Below are 19,749 nucleotides of genomic sequence, written 5' to 3' on the forward strand. Positions count from 1 at the left end.
TCTGGATCAGTACAACTTCTCCACTGAACATACATGTGTATTGTTAGAACGCTCGGCCATTGCGATTTTGATCTCGGGAAACTCATCAAAATACCATTCCGTTATGATGACCCCTAATCCAAGATGTGATCATTCCGACTATAGGTCGCCATGGTAGTAATAAATCCACCAAAATTAGAAAATCGAGAGGGAAACCGCAGTTTCTGTTAGAACTATTAATTTCATGCTGAAAGCGAGACCCCTGATCCCGACAAACGCCCATAGCAATGCTTCCGCTACATTGACCTCGCGCATTATAAATGATCAAGCACGCTGCCTCGTAGTACGCAAGGAACCGCCTATCACTTCCGAGGAATATCCTAGCTCCCATACCCCGAAGCGTCACTCTTGTCGTCGCCTTCCAAGACACTGTAATATCCGATTAGCATATTTGTGATATACATGTACAGGGTGGAATACTCACGAAAACTGTTTTACAAGGTAACCTTCTCCGCCTTGTTCCATGTCGATGTTGTAGACGTAAAAGCCTCCGTCGCTTGTTACGACCATGACTTGTGGGCTGCTGCTACTCATGGCTACAACGCTGCGTAGAGGACCACCTGGGGCATCCCGCAAAGCCCGTGACGCCCCCGAAGGAGCAGTGGATTTAGGTATCTTGATGTAGGCGAAATCTCGCAAAGGTTCCCACATCTCTGTTACGGACTGTGGCAAGTACGATCCCATAACTCCCGCAACACCGCGGCCCATTATCTGTGAAGAACGGCGGAGCATACTGCTAAACGAGCCGCTCTGCCGTGTATGGCCTTGATTGCTGTTGCCCACTCCAACCCCTGGCCCATTGAGATCTGCTGGCTCGTTCTTCGGCGAGTCTGCTGCGGTACTGGTACCAGGAGATTCAGGGTCATCGAAGCTTCTTGCTCGAGACCAACGATCTTGACGCTGTGAGGCGGGTGGTTCGATAGGCGCACCAGCTGGAGTAGTATTTCCGGGCGGTGACCCAAGTCGGAAAATATGGATTGTGTCCGAAGTTGAAGAGACGCACAGCAAAGTCGAACTGAGGTTAAAGGACATACTGTATATAGTGGAGGGGTAGGTACCACGCCGGAATTGATATAACTTTTGACCTTTGGGCACGGAGAAGACGCGAATGATTGTGCCTGTCTCACTAGCTGTGGCCAGCAATGTCCCTTCATTATTTAGACAGATGCAGCACAGTGGCGATCGATGCGCCTCAATAACGTTGACAGCTTTGAGTGTAAGGGTGTCGAAGATCAAGACTTCGCCTGATGTAGGCGCAACAAAAGTGGACTGCGGAGGAGCATGAGCTGGTCGATTCGCATCTGGGTCTTCTCGAGGTTTTGGTAAGGGGTATGCGATAAAGCAGTTCTCGGAAGATGGCGAGAGCGCGCATATAGCAGAGGGATTTGGCGAAGTCGCAATCGTATGGAGAAGGCTCATATTGCTAATGTCGTATAAATATATTTCCTCCTCGAGTACAACTGCCAGGCGCTTTCGATTGAGTCGGACGGCTAATACGGCCGAAGGGAAGGTGAGTTCGCAAATGACGGATGCCCTCTGGTCCGCGCGTAAGCAATGCTACCATTTTCACGAGGGTTGAGCTTTGGTACCTTGGTATTTTGAATGATGAGATGCCGAGGAGATAGTATAAGAGCGACGAGGGATGTCGAGAATAGCATCTCGATGATGGCAATGTTACCATCATCGCTGCTGAAGATTCGAGAGAAGGGATCGGTGTGGTAGATACGAAAGCCTTTAGAAGTACCTATGCAGAGAACCGCAGTCAGTCCCACAGCACAAGATACAAAGAAGCGAGGATGCAGCCATACCGACAGCAAGACAGCTATGGTCTTGATTAAATGTGATGAAATTGAGCGCTGGGTTAGCCATGATGATATCCTAGCCGATCGAAGGCTTGAGCTCGGCGCAGGAGAGGTGCTCTCGGGGATCGATGTTGCAGGCGCGAATATGTTATCGGAAGGGAAGCGGCGGAGCTGGGTTATCAGTAGACTGAACGGGTACTGATTTGCAGCATGTGTTAACCCTAAACGTTCAACATGACCTGGTGAAACAGCTTTGGTGGTGGAGGAGAGGTTGGGTGACTGATTGAGTGAATGGATCGATGGAGAGCTTTCGTGGAGCGCGCCTTTGGAAGCTTCAAGGTTGGTCGTACCTTGTTCACCGGGTCGGTCTACTAGACTAGTGCTGGAATCCAGGTACCTAGGTACAATGATTCACTGGACAACAGAATCAACTGCAGCAGAAGAAACAATGAAACATTTAAGGTTCTTTGAAACTCGGCCTTGAACTATTTTTGTTTTGTCTTTTTGGAACCCCAAGTTAGCCTTTCCAACAACCTGTGTCACGCACCTAGGTACGGTCTACGGTCTACCTACCAGGTACCCAAGCGGAACCTTCTTGGTGGGGAGGAGGGGAAATCAACCGTCGGTATGTATACCTCACTTACTTGAAGCTATCAAGGTAAGGTGATGTCTTCTGGACTACCAGGGTGCGATTGGGACATAGGTCTGCTTTCCATTTCTATTCAATCTCTCAAGTTGGAGGTTGTGTTCATTAAAAGCCATCAAGTATCCCATCCATTTGCGTTACTGTCAGGTCAGATAAGATAGATCCATGCTAGTAGGTATCTCTAGGCAGTAGGTACCTACTAAGGCGGGCAGGTACCTGTCAGGCAGGCTCTTTCTCCACAGGCTTACCGAGTAGGTACCTACCTTCCTAGTACCATATGACCCAGATCGGGTGACGTCGGCATCACGCTGTTTCCGTGTGAGTATCCGTACCTCTTTATCTTATCAAGATAAGGTAGGTACCTAACGAGCTGGGAAAGTACAGTACTCATGATGGACCCTACCTCACACGCTAAACCTCAAATAGTGCTTAGACGGGCACAATTCATTCACTAACAATTCTTTCGATCGATATACGCAACGGGCTTCAAACCTCTTGCAAATTCTCACTACCCAAGAAAGTATTCTGGTGATACCTGCGTGGCGTACAGGTACGCAACATACAACGCCTGTCATGGCTAAACAAAAGATTCCGTCCACAAGGATGGCCAAGACACAGGCTCTCGATGACCTGATCATGGGAGTAAGTCAAACTTACTCTCACTTCCAATGGTAACTAATACCACTTGCAGACAAATAGCAGCAGCATTGTATCAAAGAGGAGTGTCGAACGGCTTTACTACCCCAATGAGCTGCACTTCTTCCGATACTTTGTTAACAAGTTTCAACGAAGAGCCCCTCTCATAAACCGTGGATACTGGCTGAGGCTCAGGGCCATCGATGTGATAGTTCGTCAGTTCATCACTGCACCGAAGCCCGGCCGAAGAAAGGTCGTCATCAATCTTGGAGCAGGAAGGTGAGTAATGTACCACTTCAGCCCGTAGATCCCAAGCGCTCATCGCAAGTCTGAAGTGATGTCCTCCCCTGGCAGTCATACCATCGATATGGCGATTCTTGTGAGAACACACTGTTCATAGACGTTGACTACCCGGATCTCATGCGGAAGAAAAGAGCCATCGTTCTAGGCACGCAGCAACTCCGTGAATTGCTTGGCGATGACCCTTACATGAGCGAGAATGACACAGATCCTCTCCTTCTTCGCAGCGATAAATATTGCCAGGTGGGCTGCGATCTCAGGGAACTGGAAAGTCTTCGCAGGTGTCTCGAGTCGTTTCTGCCCTTATCCGAATGTTCAGTGTTGTTTGTTGCCGAAGTCTCGGTGACTTATATGGACACAATATCAGCAGATGCTCTTATTCAATGGGCAAGTACTATAGGGCAAGGTAATTCGATTTCCATGTCGGCATGCATAGTATTTGTAGAGCTAACCGCCCTCAGCTGAATTCTGTCTTTTGGAGCAGATTTTACCTCATGGGCCAGAACACCCCTTTGCCAGCACCATGCTGAAGCACTTTGACAAACTCAACACGTCTCTGAAATCTGTAAATCAGTACCCAACCATTGAAAGCCAGCGCAGTCGATTCGAGAAGCGAGGATGGGCTAGTGTTGATGTCTGGGACTTGTGGGAGGCTTGGAACAGTCAAGTCTTCCTCAACTCGTCTGAGAGGGCCGCTCTGGACGACGTAGAGCCCTTCGATGAGTGGGAGGAATTCATACTCTTTGCAAGACATTACATTGTCTTACATGCGACGTCTTACCAAAGGAGTGAGAAGGGTGCTGGGCAAAATATGCGAGCCTCTTCTCCTGACACGCATGTCAAAGCAAACACGATCGCGACTAAGTCTCTGGGTGCCCCCAAACGACGATTTGGTGCAGCATTGGCAGCCTCAAATCCAGAGGGAGGCAAATACTTGGTCCACGCTTTGGGCATGGGATCTAATGCAAGACTTGATTCCTGCGATGTTTATTCTCTTCAAGAAAGCAACCCCCCTTTCGAGATGTCGCCCAATGGGCCTTCTGCAAGGACCTGCCACACGACCACGGATCTAGGGCAAGGTGACTTCCTTCTTGTTGGAGGTCGTGCCTCTCCTTCGAAAGCTCTCATCGATTGTTGGATCTTAAAGAAGAACTCGAACAGCTGGGAAAAAACGTTTGAACTGCCTGTTCCTTTGTTCAGACACTCGGCCGTCCAATTGCCAGGTTCGTCGCTGGTTCTGGTATTGGGTGGTAAAACGGGGCCATCTCAAATATCATCAGATTATTTTGTCTTTCATCCTGTCAGAGGATGGCTCAAATGTCTGGTCTCTGGTCTGGTACCGAACTCGACCTTTGGGGCATTTTCTGTAGCTTCAACCAAACTCCTTGGCAAGCCTGGACACTTTGAAGGTTTGCTGGCAGGTGGCATAGCTGGTGATGGAAAAATAAGCAGCCAGGCGTATTTCTGGACAGTCAACACTACAACTGACGAGGTATGTTCATCCTGCGCCCCTCCCCGGCGAATCAGCGAGACGTAACCTGCATCCGCGTCAAGCTTGACTATACTGACGGAACACAGCCACACATACACTTTGAACCTCTACCGAACTATGACCAACACTCTTGGGCCCTGTCAATCTTCGGCGCTCAGACTGCTAATATCGAATCGTTGACTCTGGTGTGCGGTGGCGTCGGCCAGGATCCTTCTGCACAAGGCCAATCCATGGCTTGCCTTGCAATGAATGACAAATCTTTAGAGGCATATCTCGTAGATCTAGGAGAAAAGGTTGGGCAATTGCCTTTCATGGTGGGATCCGCAGCTGTTTCTTACAATGCTCAACTGATCGTTGTGGGTGGAGGAGCTACATGTTTCTCTATGGGTACATTTTGGGATGCCGGCGTTTACACAATCGACTTTTCAAATGCCGTCTCGGAGGTTACTCCCAGTCGAAGAATGCACAACAAGCCGGTAACTGTCAGGTATCAGGATTCACCCAAGCTTATACAGACATCGACAGGCAGTGACCAGCCAGGGCCTCAATCCAGTGCTAGTATCACTGCGATTCCAAGGATCAAATTGGAATCGAGGTCGGACTTTGAGAAACTGGTCCAGAATCGAGAGCCAGTAATCATCGAAAGTCTGGACTTGGGTGGCTGCGTAGAGAAATGGAATGCAGAGTATCTGGTTCAAAGTGTGGGCGAGTCTAAAAAGGTTGGTCAGGTTGGAGTATTCGAACCCAGAGGCATTCACTAATTTGGATTATCAGGTTGTTGTTCATGAATGTCAAACTCCAACAGGCAAAATGGATTTCAACTCCAAAAACTTCCGCTATATCACTGAATCATTCCCGGCATTCATGACCAAGGCCGCCAAAGGAGAAGCGTTATACTTGCGGGCTCTCTCAGAAGAGAAGCCTACAGAGAACCCTGCAAGCCTTGCAGATGACTTCCAGGCCCTGGCCGATGACTTTCGGCTACCAGAAGAACTCGGCTTGGTCAAGGATCGGATGTTCAGTTCCGTGCTGAGAATAAGTGGTCGAGCAAACATGTGGCTGCACTACGATGTAAGAAAATGCTGGAAACTATTGAGTTGACCGATTTGGCTGACCAGCTGGTGATTCTAGGTCATGGCCAACGTTTATACTCAAGTCCAAGGTTCAAAGCACATGATCCTCTTTCCGCCAACAGACGTTAACCATTTGGCATTTGCACCGGGTGCCTCAAGCTCAAGTCTTGATGTCTTTTCAGCCCTAGATGCTCATCGACTGGCATCAACCAACCCACATGAGGCCTACCTAAACCCAGGCGATCTCCTGTTCATCCCGGCCATGTGGTTCCATACTGCCAGTCCAATCACAAACCTCAGCGTTGCCATCAACGTCTTTTTCCGGGATCTCGAAAGTGGCTACTCAACAGGTAGAGATGTGTACGGAAACCGGGATCTGGCAGCATACGAAAAAGGACGACAGGACATCGGCCGGATTGTCAAGAGCTTCGACCGGTTACCTCCTGACATACGTCAATTCTACCTCAAAAGGCTTGCAGACGAGCTGCTACACCAGCAGCACTGAAGGAGTAGAGTAGCATGGTATCGGAAGGTCGAGATGGAGGGGAAGAAACTTTGTGATTTTATGGCTCATGACGCTACGTTTCACTCATCCAAACGCTATCTGTGGAGCGAAGTCAAGGACCCTCGCCTTCCTACGCTACGATAACTGCACCATTGTATCGTGTTCTGTTCAAACGCCAGGTTGTCTCTAGATTTGCCGAGAACTGTGCAGGTGAAGTCAACGCTCGCGATTAACTTGAATCCAATGGGACGACGGCTCTGTGGCTAAAGTCAATGGGTACTGTACTGTACAATGGCGGGGCCGCGATTAAAATTTTACTTTATATACCGCACCCACCAACTCTTACGTACTGGTACTGGACCAATTTCGAGGTCAGAGCGCACTAAACATCATGGTTACGCTTGTGCTTGCATATATCACGGACGTATCTCTCAGATAGGATGGAGGGTTGCTCCCTGTCTGTCTGTCTGTCCGTCCGTCCGTCTACTCTGCCCCTTGCAGAAGCGTCGGTTATTACTCACCTATACGAGCTGAAGCAAGTGATTAATTCCCAGATCCACACCTAATGTTCCCTTCGATCGTGCGCTTATCCGACGGATCTTGGATAAACTATGATCTACGCCACGACGGGCAATAAATTGGCCAGCAGGTAGATTCATATTGACTCTTCCTCCTCACTCAAGTCGGTCAACGCCATCGTTGTAGACTTGGGTTTAAAAATGGCGTACAGCGCAACGATCCGGAACACCACGAGGTTCTAGGCTGGAGAGTGTATGTATATTGTATAGACTTAGCGTTGCAGAATCACCACATGGCAGATTCACAAGCCGTCTTTCGTCAGCATGGCAAAAAGTAAAACATGCTGTTACAGCGGGTCACATCGTGTTATGTCGCGTACATACTGCAACGAGTATGCAATGCTACAGTACAGTACACTCACATTTGAGATACTGGCAATGGCTTTGCTATAGTCAATTGCAGTAATAGCAACCGGTCTTGTAGGAAAAGCAAGGCAAGGGAGAGCTGAGGTCATTGATCACGGCATGACTGTCACTGTCAATGCTTTGTACTTTCGGGACTTGAAGGTTGAGGCGTGACGGAATGGCGCTTCGTAGTCAACCGAAAGGGAGAGTAAAACAAGAAGGGAGGCAAAGGGATTCCCTTTTCGAGACAAGTCTGGCGTTTCTACTGGCCCCTTGTCAAGTTACATTCCAGCTTGGGATCCAGGCCTAGACACTAGACTACAGTACAGACACTACTTTCGATACGTAGATACCGAGTACCGAGGATGCTTCTTTTCTTCAGGGAGATGCATGTCTTGTGTCCATCGGGGAGCGAGACCATGGCTTGGGGCTGTGTCGCTCTGACGATGCTGCATCAAACTAAGAAACCCTAAAGATCCATGTAGATAGGTAGAGTAGACGCCTATATCTGCAATATCGAGACTGTAGGATCTGTTATAAGCAGAAGGAGTTGATAGCATGGCAGACATGGAGACTCTGCAAATGTTGCCTGCCAATCGAATTTTTCAAATTTGCCCTTGAAATATGTATGTACAGTATCCGGGCTGTGACAGTTATCATTCATCGGGTATTATCTATCTAGGCTAGGTTAGGTTAGGTTAGGTTAGCTATGGATGTCATGCTAGGGTTGTGTATCCGTATGTACTGTACAGTCAGTATCAGGTCTTGCAGGCATTGCGCAAGCCACTGGCCTGTATCCGTAGATCATGGCTTAAATTGCTTCTGTAACCTGATCTCTGGTAACAAAAGAGGGTCAAGTCAGATCAGATCAGATCACCCGGGTTGCAACCATATAGTAGTAGCAGAGTAGAGTAGAGTAGATCGGCGAATTAACCAAACATGGGAGATTGGATACGTTTGTTTGCTGACCACAGAGTTGTTGCAATTTCCCGACCATGTCTCTATTTTGACTATCGTCCAAAGTGAGTGGCTACACAAAATCACTCACTATGTAGGATCTCTGTATCAGACACGTAGTATCTCAGAGTTTGACCATTGACAAGGCGACATTATAGTAAGACAAAGACAACAAAGCAAAAGAAAAGACTCGATGTTGTGTATTGTATCATATCGTATCGTATCATATCGTATGTACTGCACACTACACTACAGTATCGCATCAATTCTTGTTTTCTTTTTCCTTTTTCCTTTTTCCTTTTCGTGTGTTGCTGGCTTTTGGGTTTAATTAGTGACATGTCCTTTTTCCATCGGAATCTATGTTGGCTGAAAGTTTGTAAAAGATAAGCTGCAGCCAAGCCTGCATCTTTTTCAAGTTCCGAACAATCCGCTAGAGGGTCTCTCAAGTCTCAAGTCTCTAGGTCAAACAGGTAGACTAGACAGACAGTTGGCTCCTGTACGGTATGTAGATGCAGTGTTCCCCGCCTCCCTGCAGCTCTGATCCAGATCCTGGTCCTGGCCCTGATCCTGATCCTGATCCTGATCCTGGGCACCCCGATCTCAGCTCACTACCTGCTGGCTTTCTTTACCATTACAGGAAGGCAGAGAGGGCCCTGGTCCCAGCAGCCTGGTTTATCTGCTGATACAATCAATGCCTTAGCTTAAACACTTTCATCTCTTGTTCAACCTCTCGTCATCCCCGAGGGAGCCAAGTCGATCACGCTAGAGAGTTTGGCGAGATAAGTACAGAACTTGACAGCCCTCCGGCACGACACTAATCCCCATGCCCGTTGTACCAATTCGAGAGGCTAGAGCCATGGCTTTGTTAGCGCCGTCACTCTAATGGTCCAGAGAGGCTCTGAAGCCACAACTGCCCGGCCGCCATCCTCCATTGGTTCAAGACTCGGGGCTTTTGATGTAGATGGCACTTAGCGGTTAGAACAGCCCTTGGATTCAGCGCCAAGCATATCCTTGCTTGGCCTCCTTCAATGTCTCCGTCCCGTCTGCTAGTCTTGTGGTGTACTGTACTTGCTTCTCCCTTGTGGTGAGTACAGCACCGCTCTGAGCTGAGTGGGTGTTGACCTCACGTTAGGTCGTGTCTGTAGTAGGCATAAATCGCCCGCAGATGTCCTTTTCGGGTCCGTCTCTACCATACAATGTAGGTTGGTGGTTGTCGGTTAAAGACCTCTGATGTCCCATAGTCTATGTCTTTGACATCTCCTCCAAGACCATCTACGGCGGAAGCAACTCTTGGTTGCGCCTCGGTACATTCACCGACATGTCGACCCAAGCATTGCTGCAACAGTATCAAGGCCATATCGTGCCGCAAAGCTACAATGCAGGCTTTGTCACCCTGAGCTACGTGGTCAGCCTGGTCGGCGCTGGCTCGACTCTTGAGCTCATCAACCGTAGAACCGGTCTCAGAGGTCTCTTCAACCAGTATGTCTTCAACTGTCCGGCCAGATGTCTACCAGAGCAAAGCTGACATAACTGAAACAGTCTTTTGCTAATGGGCTCAGCAATTACCATGGGTGGAGTGTCCATCTGGTGTATGGTGAGTTTTGTTGGACTGTATGTCTCGTTCGGCTCTTGACATGTACTGATCAGTATCCTGTTTCTATAGCACTTTATCGGTAACAGAGCTATCGATCTCGCTGATGGACAACCCGAACTGCAGGTTGCCTACTCTAGTGGCTTCACCGCGATATCCTTCTTCGTCCCAATCCTGGTTCTTCTTGCTGCTTTCATGGCTGTGGGCACCAACAACGTCGTCTCGTGGTGGAGACTCGTAGCTGGCGGTGTCCTCTGTGGAACTGCTGTGTGTGGAATGCACTATCTCGGCAATGCCTCTATCAACAACTACACGTGCGTGTACCAGCCGGCGTACGTTATAGGATCAGCCATCATTGCTATAGTGGCAAGTAATGTTGCCTTGGCTATGTTCTTTGTCTTCCGAGCCATGTGGGCGAATGCATGGTGGAAGCGAGGCATCTCAGCTGTCGTGCTGGCCGGGGCCGTCTCAGGAATGCATTGGTGTGCTTCTGTTGGAACTCGTTACCGACTGAAGAGCATCAAGCCTAATGGCAATGAGCCTTCCAGAACAGGCACCGTCGTCGTCGTTATTTGCCTGGTATGTATACAGGACGATGAGCTTCGAGGGCCCTGCTAATAGAGACCAGTCCCTAGGTGCATGCTTTGTCATTGCAATCTCAGCGATTCTCCGAGCAAGGAATATGAGAAGACTGGCCCTACGCGCCCAGCAAATCACACTCGCAGCAGCAATCTTCGATAAGGGTGGGAGGATTCTGGTCGACCCTGATGGATACATTCCAAACACAGTGGTGACTGACTCCTTTTTGGAAAAGGTAAGGCTCCTCGAGCCAGGCTGTAGTGTTTGTGCTAAGCAAAACAGGACGCAAAGGAAGGATTTAACACTGGCCACTCTCTATTCCATTGGATGTATCAAGCGTCAAGGAACTGGAACATGATTTGGAGTCTTATAGGAGGCATGAGACAGCATCTGTCGCAGTTGCCGCACTCGCGCACCCACAAGGACGGTCGTCGAGGAATCCAGCTCGTGAGTGATCATGGCGAAACCATTGACAGTTACGACATGATCTTCAGAGAGCTTTTCTGTCTTGCTGCCGCTGCCCTCGCTGATCGTTTTCGTCAAGATCTCACATCGATTGGAGTGTTGTGGGATCAAATCTTGCCAACAGGTGCCGGTGGTCGAAGGCCTCGGACTACTCAGGGGCGAAAACCATCTGTGGCCGTGGTCGGGGCTGGTTTGGAAGGTAACGATGCCAGCGAGGAGGCGCATAACAGCCTGGATATGACCGAGAAAGGCCTCCATACAACAGACGACAGTTATGGTCGAGGCTCGTTGATGTTCCTCGTCCGTCGTTGCGAGTCTGATCGTGATACCGAACGGTTGATCTCAGCTGGCTATCGTTTCGCCGAGTTGCGTCAGGTCAGCGATCTCATCAAATCTAATATGCAGATCCAAACCCCCGAATTCGAAAACAAGCTTAGAGAGATGGCGAGTTACACGAGTGAACACAATCACATTCGCCAAGGCGTCCATCTTGGTTTCTTTGCCGTTCGCGCTCGCGTCAGCTCCAGCTTCGAAGTTCTGGTGAGAAAGGGCGCACGTCATTTACTACCAACTATGCCATTTCCCTTCAAGAACCTGGAAGATTGGCACATGCACTATCTCAGGAGATTTGAGAACATGCCAGTGTCCAAAATTATAGAGAAATGCAAAGAGGATTCCCAGCGAAGCGACCGAGAGGCTGAGTTCGCTGGACAAATCGCAGATACCATAAAAGCCCTGCGTGAATGGACCCAGGAGCCCTTGCTCGAGGATGCACTGCTCACATCAACAACGTTTCGGATCCCCTGTCGTGGAGAAGAGAAGCGTTCAGAAGCAACCATGATCGCATTGCGGCTTGTCATTCCAATTCACTCAGTCTTGTCGAGTCCCAACTGCGAGTTTGTACCCTTGAGCTTCTTCAGGATGCGCCAGGTATCGACGCAATCTTATCAAGAGTTCACACGAGGGCTACATCAAGAGTTTGGTCATATTGCAAAATCTGCAGATCGCCACGAAGGATCTCGAGGCAGCGTGACTCCCTCCGCCTCTAGTCGTTGGACATTCGGGCGGTCAGATGCAGCTCGAAGGAGTCGGAACAGAGGCAAATCCATTTCACACATTTCCGGAAGGCCAACTTCTTTAGTTGACTCGACACGATCCAGCTCGACCATCAATCTTTGCTCTCCAGGGAACAATATCCGCACCCAATCGATTGACTCGACAGAAGCACCAGGACCCTACATGCCTCGACAAGAGCCTCTACAGACCGCGCCGTCGTACGGTGGCATCATGGTGTTTCAAGAGATCACTGTCGATGTGCAAGAGGGGAACGAAACCTCTTCGAGGAAGCCCAGTAACAGTTCTGACGCTGATACGCTCACGATTGAGAAAACCATCTCCAGGCACCTGCCACCTGCGGGCATCGAGTTACAGTCCATGGGCCATTTTGGGACCAACGATGTCGGCACACAGTTGTCCAACGATATTGAGGCGGGCAGAGGGGGCCGAACTTATGTGACATGTTTTGTTGATGTTTTGTTTGCAAAGACTGTGGAGAGTCGTTAATGGCATACCACGCATGGCGTTTGTTGGTTTGCTTCCCAAGGGATAGTTGGACGTGAAAGGAATAGATACCAGGAGTGCCTCCGCACAATATACATAATAAGCATTATACATACGTTCACAATAGTCTATGTTGGCAATGTGCCTGTCTAAAGGGCTTTGTCTTTGTCTGTATCACATAAATCTTCAGACGTCCCGTCATAATATTCTCACATTCGACATCTGTCTCCTGGCAAGATATTACCGCTGCAACAACTCTGCCTATCGATGGACGATGACGGTAATTTCCATAACCCTGCTGTGAATAAAGAACAAACTCAACAAACTTGAATTTCGTGCTACTGATTAGAAACAGTATTGTAGCCCGTACGGTTATCTTAGTTGTTGATAGGTGAAACATCAGACAAAATCGAAAGGTATTTCTCTTAGACAGGTCGTTTGACCATACTTATTCTTCAGATCACGGTGAGTTACAACATGCTCGTTATTGTAGACAACTTAGCTCTAGAGATGAAGATACTTTAGTTGGTCTATGCTAGATCAGCCTAAGCTGTTTTTTCTTTTGCACCTCAATGTTCGACTTTAAATCCTTTGACATCCAAAATTCGAACACGTAACTCCTTGGAATGCACGTAACTGTTTTCGTATGGTATCTCCTTGCTTGCCTGATAACACCTTTTAACCCTTTCTCCAGAGAGCTATGCCAACTCTGCCTTGAACGCCTCATACAAAATTTCATGCCTTGTCTGTAACTCAACGAGCAATGTCTTGTTCGCATGCGATTAATATACTCGCAGGTCGAAATCTCCGGTAAAGCCGCCATTAAGGAGCATGCAGGCAATGCGAATTCGCTGTGTCGGCATATCGGTTGCGGTATACGAGTCGATAGGACTGAGGCCCAGAGAGATGCACATTGCATTGGTGATGGTATGTACGCCACAATCGTGCCCGTTGTTCTGCAAGGGGGCATCGTGGAGTATGACTTTCCATTCATCCTTGACGAACTTGTCCTCCAGAACATCTTTGATCCACGCCATAGCGCGGTTGGTGTAGGCCGAGTTGCCACCCGCATTGATCGAATCCATATGTGCGATCGTTCGTTTGGACGGGCGAATAACGAGCAGAGTCCAATGGGAGTGCTCGCAGATTGGCAACAGAATGGTATCGATGTCAAGGAAATTCCTCTTCTCAACACCATAACGTCGGAGGGTTCGTTGGGTGGACTGGACCCCTTGATCTTGAAGTCGCTTGAAAAAGAAGGAGCCCAAGGTAAAGCATTTGCGCGTGTTCCGCTTGACATCCTTAATGCCGGCGGCTGAGTTGATGGCCCGATCTAGCCACAAAAGGGATGCATTCACAATCTCATCGTTGAGCCACTCAGTCGCCGAAACTACCTTGGCAAAGTCGTGCCTCCGCAAATCAACACCTTCAGCAGACTTTGCAAGAGGGGTGGCAGGTGTTGCGCGGAGTGTGGACATAGCCTTTTGGTGCCATTCTGATGAGACAGGCGTGACAAGATCCTGGTTGGGCATACGCAGCCCACCAGACCGAGCGAGACGCGCCTCGAGCTCTCGCCGGGCCTTCTCATCGGCCTCGCGTTTTGCAGCCTCGGCGATCAGGCGAGCCTCTTCGGCAGCTTTCTGAGCAGCCTGTTCGATTTGCAGTTCTATTCCCGCTCTTGAAACGTCGCTTAATGGAAGCTGTAATGAAGGGAGAGCCAACAGTTCCTTGATGCGAATACTGGGGTCATATCCATCCCTTGATTCATCCCGACGATGGGAACTACCTTTTCGATTGGAGGAAGCGAATATGCTGTCTCTGGGTGGCTCTTCAACTGGGACTGTTGGGATGTTGAATAGTTGGCGGGCCCAGCGAGGCTGCTGGTCCTGGGTAGTAGAGGCTGACTGTTGTTCGGGTCTGTTGTAGTTGATTCTTCTAGGTAGATCAAGACCCGTATGGGTTCGCGGCCTCGGGCTGACGGTATCTTCGGTAAAGCGCACAGCTTTAGGTCGGCGTGTTGTGCCTAGACGCTTAGGGGTGGCCCTGGAGAGATGCTTGCGACGACTCCTGAGAATAGACCTGACAGATCCTACTTGATCTGTGTTAAGAGGAACCTTGGCTTCGAAATTCGTGATATACTTGTTTCTGATGCTATGGTGTGCATCGCCTTTTTCACATGTTCGACGATAATCTGCAAATGTCGACAGATTGGTACTCGTCTGAGCTAGATCAGCACCGGGAAAATTTGGTTTGAAACAATTTGACTGATAGGAGGTGGCCCATTGTGATGATGGATCCAGGTCTTTCGATGCCCCATTTGTAAGGGATAGGGTGGTTTCGTTTCGAGCAGGCTGTTGTTCGGCGAGTTCCTTGGGCTCATCGAACTCGGGAAATGATCCCGGGAGTGAAATTTTGGTGTTTATGCTAGTCCGCCGCGCCGAGGGGAACATACGCTGTAGTTTGTCGCGATACTCTTGCGAGTCAACATAGCTTGGTGCTGGCAGGCTGCGCAGGATGGCTGTAATGTCAAGCGCAATCCGGTCCAGAAACACCCACGGAACCTCGCAGTCGTGCTCTCCATGCTTTTGCAAGATGCTCTTACAAACCATGGGGAGTGTTGGATCCGAAATAAAATGTTGGATTGACTCCAAGTTCCCAGCAAAGTCGTGAGAGAGTCCATATTCGAGAACTGGAGGGACAAATTCATTGCTATCACGAATTCTGACAATTGTGCGAATCTGATATATTCTGTCCAGGAATCGGAACATCCGCCTGAGTCGCAATCCGAAAACTTCCGTAAAGTCGTGAGCCTGGCCATCGTGCAACGTGCTGCGGTCATCACTGTCGATTAAATCGCTGATCAGGGGGGCCAGATCCTTGTTCGCCTCTTCTCGAGTCTCTCGCTCAAGGCAGTCCCAAACTTTTGCCAAAGACTTTGAGAAGCTATTGTAGCTTTCGATTAACGCCATGAGGCCATCTCGGTCAATCCAGCACAACCCATTATTATCCGCGGCGTCGACATTCCTCGATACGGTGTCATCGCGGCTGGGGCTGATCTTGATGCGCTTGTTGCTAGCTTGATTTCCGCTCAAATATGAACGGACCTCAGCGACTTGGTAGGATTGAGGACGTACTGGTCATGCGTTAATGCAAACCCCAAGTTCGAGTCGAAAGTCATACTTATTCGGCCGAGTGCCTCACCAAGGCCAGTGACGGCGGTGTAAATGCTTGTTATCATCCTGGTAACGGATTTGGCGCTCGATGCAATTCCAAGCATGCGGTTTGATGTCTGCGAAAGCTGGTCAATAAATATGACGGCACGAAGATAAGTGATTAATGGACGCACATAGCCCTGTTGGCCAGCTCTTTCGTTGAAAATTGTTAACGCGCAAACAAAGAAAGTTGGAACGGTCGGCGCAGTTCGGCAACATCAAAGGTGATGACTCGGTTTAGGTGCGGTGAATGTGAATGGTACCTGGTCCAACAACAGTCGCGCAAACAGCCCAAGCCCCATTCGTGATTTGTTATGTCAATTTCTGCATCGGGGCCATCGCGAATGCGTCAGCCTTTTCGAATCCAAGGTTGCTGTTGGGATCGTTCGTCCAACTACGGTTATGTGAACGAAGTCAAGTTGTTGCTTTGAGCAGCTCAAAACTGCAGCGGCAGGTACGCGTGCACTGACAGCTGAGGTGGATCTGTGATGACAGGCATCATTGGTCAATGGTATGCTGACAAAGAAGCACACGCTGACATAAATATAGCGATAAAGATCCACTCTAAAATCGTATGAACCGGTTCACTAATTCCGTCACCCACTTCTATTGAGTATGTAGAAACTCGTTTTATTAAGCTACTTAGGTATTTATTATTTATGAGTTCTGTTCTGTCATATACACAGTACGTGGGAATCCTGAGCCTCAAAAGAAAGGCAGCACCGTGCGAAGAGCGGGAATATCTTGTCAACCTTTTGCATGTTTATCCTACCTATATGGCAAACACCAACTCACCTTACTCAGAATTCCTTCAAGAGCTCCATGACGATCTAAAATATCATAGGTGTGCTACATTGTTACAAGTTAAAATCATAACTCGCCCCCAGGATGTAGATGTTTAAGTCAAGCTTGTCGTCAAGTCGGTGAGTTGTGGTATAGGGACTTTTCCAACGAGTGCTAATAGGTAGTCTAAGCTGCCGCTATAGTCGAAAAAAGATACTATGTTCTCTATGACACTCATTCGTGACATTTGTCTACTATCATCTTGAGGTGATACGCTCAAGTTCCAGATCGATAGTTGTGGCAACACTTTATCCGTATCTTACCCTCTAATTTCGGACTAGAACGCACGGTAAACTATTGCTTTGCATGCTACTAAACTCACCATATGCACGAGAGATTTTCTGCTCCAGGAAAGTGACCTTCAGAAAACTCCACCTGAGCAATCCCTTATGCTTAAAGCGCGATCTCGAAATTGAGGCGTAAGCCACGGGGATTCCAGCCGCCATAGCCATTTCCGAGTCAGTGATGTGCTACAACAGTTCACATCCTGTGTATACAGCCACAACAAGCTTGCTCGGTATTTAATGGGATAAATCTCTGAACGAGAAGTTTAGAACGGGTTAGTTATACCATCGTTAATGAGCTTCAGGTTGGAGTTCATGAAAAGAATGCGTAGGGCTTGAACTCTTGAACCAAAACGACATGTTGATTAGCTTGCCTTTCAATCTTACACTTGTCTGCGATGCGGATACAATGGGAACCAGTACCAAGGGATTGGGTTTGCGCGACGCTATTGTTGGTTGTGTGGATTTCGTTCAAGACAAAGGAAACTGAACTTGTTTGTCGGGTGAAAGATGTGATAAGGAATAGTATGACTTCCATAGATCTAAAAGGTCCATAGCACGGTCCAACTATCAACAGTAACGCAGCTGGCAAGGTAGGTCTGGGTCCCATTGAAAGGCTTCTCTGCAGATGAGATGCTATCCGCTCAATCGCCATTGGTTTCGTTTACGGAGGCGAAAGCTCAGGTAAGGCTTGGCACTTGTTGGTGGTTCCTTCGCTTTTGCCAGCAAGCGGATAGAAAGTTGCACAAAGGGCTGAAGTGGAGGGCGGCTACCTACTCGCGACTAGCATATTGGCAAACATGTTGCAACAAAAAGGATATAGGATCGAGGCTTACAACTGAAACTGTTAGCTCCCATCCTAGCCAGGCTGTAAACTTTAATATATTCCACATCCATGTCAAAGTTGAATCAGCATTCGTTTTGCACGCTTGCTTATTGGGTTGGGCTAGACCCAACCGTCAGGTTACCTTCCTAGCCAGGTCGTTGATATAAAGGTATCCATAGCCGCGGTTCGAGTTCGCCGAGACTAAACGTTCGTGGTGATCCAGGGTCTTCAGCCGCAGGCCACTATTCGGTATAGGGAAGTGCATTTTGCCACAACGAATTGTGTGAGGTACCCGACGAATTCCGTAAACAGAAGTATGCCTCCAATTGCAACCGTAATGACCCTGCATAGACATAGACAGCTCTGTTTACCCTGCGCATATTTTCGGTTCGTAACAGGACGCGTAGACAAGCGAAAACGTTGTCACAAGTATCAAGGCAGCCAAACGATAGGCCATCATGGGGGCGTGCGAGGCAATGTGACCCTAGCCGACCTTACCGCCTCTTGTACGTGTGTGTCGGTTTGCGATAGCAACCTTACTACGCAGTAAGGTGCCCAACTTGAGTCGCTACTGACCATGAGTAGAAAATGGAGTTCGTCCGTACGGTCATCGTCGATTGCAGAGGCCTTTCACCGATGGACGCCGATCGTGGGAGGAATCTAGGATGCCGACAATATGGTGTTGGATTAAATGTCGCAGACTCGGCGGCATCGTCAACAGCAGTACGCCATGCGACTACCTGATCCCCATGCTAACAAGACTAGACGAGGGTTCCAAAGGACGCCATTTAGACGGTATCCTCTTCTGACGTCCGTTTGGGGGCTCGACCCGATTCATGTTGCCTGCTATATGCCAGGTGTATGTGTCAAGTCCCGGGCCGTTGCAGCGGCAGAAGCTTCCTGACGTGGATGGTGTTGCTGCAAAACTGGAGACATTTGGACACCGCCAGTATGGGTGTCCCGAGAAAGCGAAAATCGATAGTTCCAATTAAAGAACAAAAGAGAGTCCGCCCAGCCCAGCCCATGGCTTCAAAAAGGTCTTCTAGAACGCACCAAGAAGGGAGGCCGCGGAAAGGGCTGGATCTCAGGTCGGGTATTGGTACGGTAGGGTGCCCGAGGGAATTGCCGGAGTGACAATAAAAATCGTGTCTTTGTGAGGTTTTTTGCCTACCTTGTCGGGGGTATAGCAAGTTACAATTGGTGGTGGTGAGAGATGGAGACACGGCGAGGCCGGTTGGTGTTGAGTGTGGTGTCACTTCACCTCAGTACAGTATGAGCTAAGCAAGGGTGGTGTGGACTGGGCCGTTCAGCTACTCGATTTGGAAAGCTTCCAGAACAATCGCCAACGTTAGCAGCAGTACTGTACTTTGTTTCTAGAAAGATTCCATCACGATACTCTGTTATGTCTTCTGTTAGTTCCCTGCCAGGCTTCCAGAATAAGCCACAAGCAGTCCTCAGAACGGCCAAGAGAAGCATTGACCCAACCCTCAGAGAAATGGGCTGTTTGTTATTGTTGACGTGGCTTGTGCCCCATTATAGCCGCCCTTCAACCAGGTATCGATAATTCGTCTAAGACAGAGGATGGATGTTGGGAAAACAGGTCCTTGCATTATGGATAGGCACAGAACGAAGTCTGACTGGATTATTGCCAAGAATGGTACGTATCTAGGGTTGCACAGCAAATCCCGATCCTCATGAGCATGGATGTCGGATACAATCGCCGTGCACCTGTCGGCTCACTTTACAGCAGCACAACCGTTGAGGTTCAAATGCCTGGTTTAAACGGCGGCTACTTGCTTGGCTGTATTGTCTCGACTCTACTGCATACAGCTGCAGGTCGTTGCGAGTAGCTGTGGCAGGTCACTTCTGCCAACCGGTATCGATTACAGTAGATACATGCCCAAGCGTGTGCACCTCAGGTCTACTATAGAAAGAGGAGTCTTTTGTTAGGTCTTCCAGAAAGGATGCCAATGCAGCAGGTGTTAGTTTAGATTGGATGTTGGTTTCCAGATGGGA

The 19,749-nt window shown here is 48.9% G+C and overlaps 4 protein-coding genes across 4 annotated transcripts; 2 read left to right on the top strand and 2 right to left on the bottom strand.

Moving 5' to 3' along the window:
• Nucleotides 1-359: 359 nt before the first annotated feature.
• Nucleotides 360-1,908, bottom strand: B0J16DRAFT_389534 (WD40-repeat-containing domain protein; the record flags this gene model as incomplete). Its single annotated transcript, XM_046131817.1, has 4 exons — nt 360-408; nt 464-1,575; nt 1,629-1,783; nt 1,848-1,908. The coding sequence occupies 4 exons, from the start codon at nt 1,906-1,908 to the stop codon at nt 360-362; spliced, it is 1,377 nt and encodes a 458-aa protein (XP_045977989.1).
• A 1,016-nt stretch (nt 1,909-2,924) lies between these two features.
• Nucleotides 2,925-6,639, top strand: B0J16DRAFT_194773 (leucine carboxyl methyltransferase 2). Its single transcript, XM_046122863.1, has 7 exons — nt 2,925-3,129; nt 3,179-3,402; nt 3,459-3,829; nt 3,885-4,915; nt 5,002-5,634; nt 5,690-5,986; nt 6,047-6,639. Exons 1-7 carry the CDS (start codon nt 3,061-3,063, stop codon nt 6,491-6,493), a joined length of 3,072 nt encoding a protein of 1,023 aa, XP_045977990.1. The 5' UTR covers nt 2,925-3,060; the 3' UTR covers nt 6,494-6,639.
• A 2,757-nt stretch (nt 6,640-9,396) lies between these two features.
• Nucleotides 9,397-12,693, top strand: B0J16DRAFT_365315 (uncharacterized protein). The gene is made up of 5 exons (XM_046130002.1): nt 9,397-9,852; nt 9,913-9,967; nt 10,037-10,543; nt 10,593-10,778; nt 10,826-12,693. Exons 1-5 carry the CDS (start codon nt 9,692-9,694, stop codon nt 12,569-12,571), a joined length of 2,655 nt encoding a protein of 884 aa, XP_045977991.1. The 5' UTR covers nt 9,397-9,691; the 3' UTR covers nt 12,572-12,693.
• Nucleotides 12,694-13,047: 354 nt separating this feature from the next.
• On the bottom strand, nt 13,048-16,273 carry B0J16DRAFT_350596 (uncharacterized protein). Its single transcript, XM_046129069.1, has 3 exons — nt 15,915-16,273; nt 15,749-15,857; nt 13,048-15,701 (listed from the first exon to the last, which is right to left on the bottom strand). The coding sequence occupies exons 2-3, from the start codon at nt 15,843-15,845 to the stop codon at nt 13,351-13,353; spliced, it is 2,448 nt and encodes an 815-aa protein (XP_045977992.1). The 5' UTR covers nt 15,846-15,857; nt 15,915-16,273; the 3' UTR covers nt 13,048-13,350.
• Between the last annotated feature and the right edge of the window lie 3,476 nt (nt 16,274-19,749).

The sequence above is a fragment of the Fusarium flagelliforme genome (assembly GCF_020744385.1).
Source record: "Fusarium flagelliforme strain FIESC 12 MPI-CAGE-AA-0113 chromosome Unknown B0J16scaffold_8, whole genome shotgun sequence".
NCBI lineage: Eukaryota > Fungi > Ascomycota > Sordariomycetes > Hypocreales > Nectriaceae > Fusarium > Fusarium flagelliforme.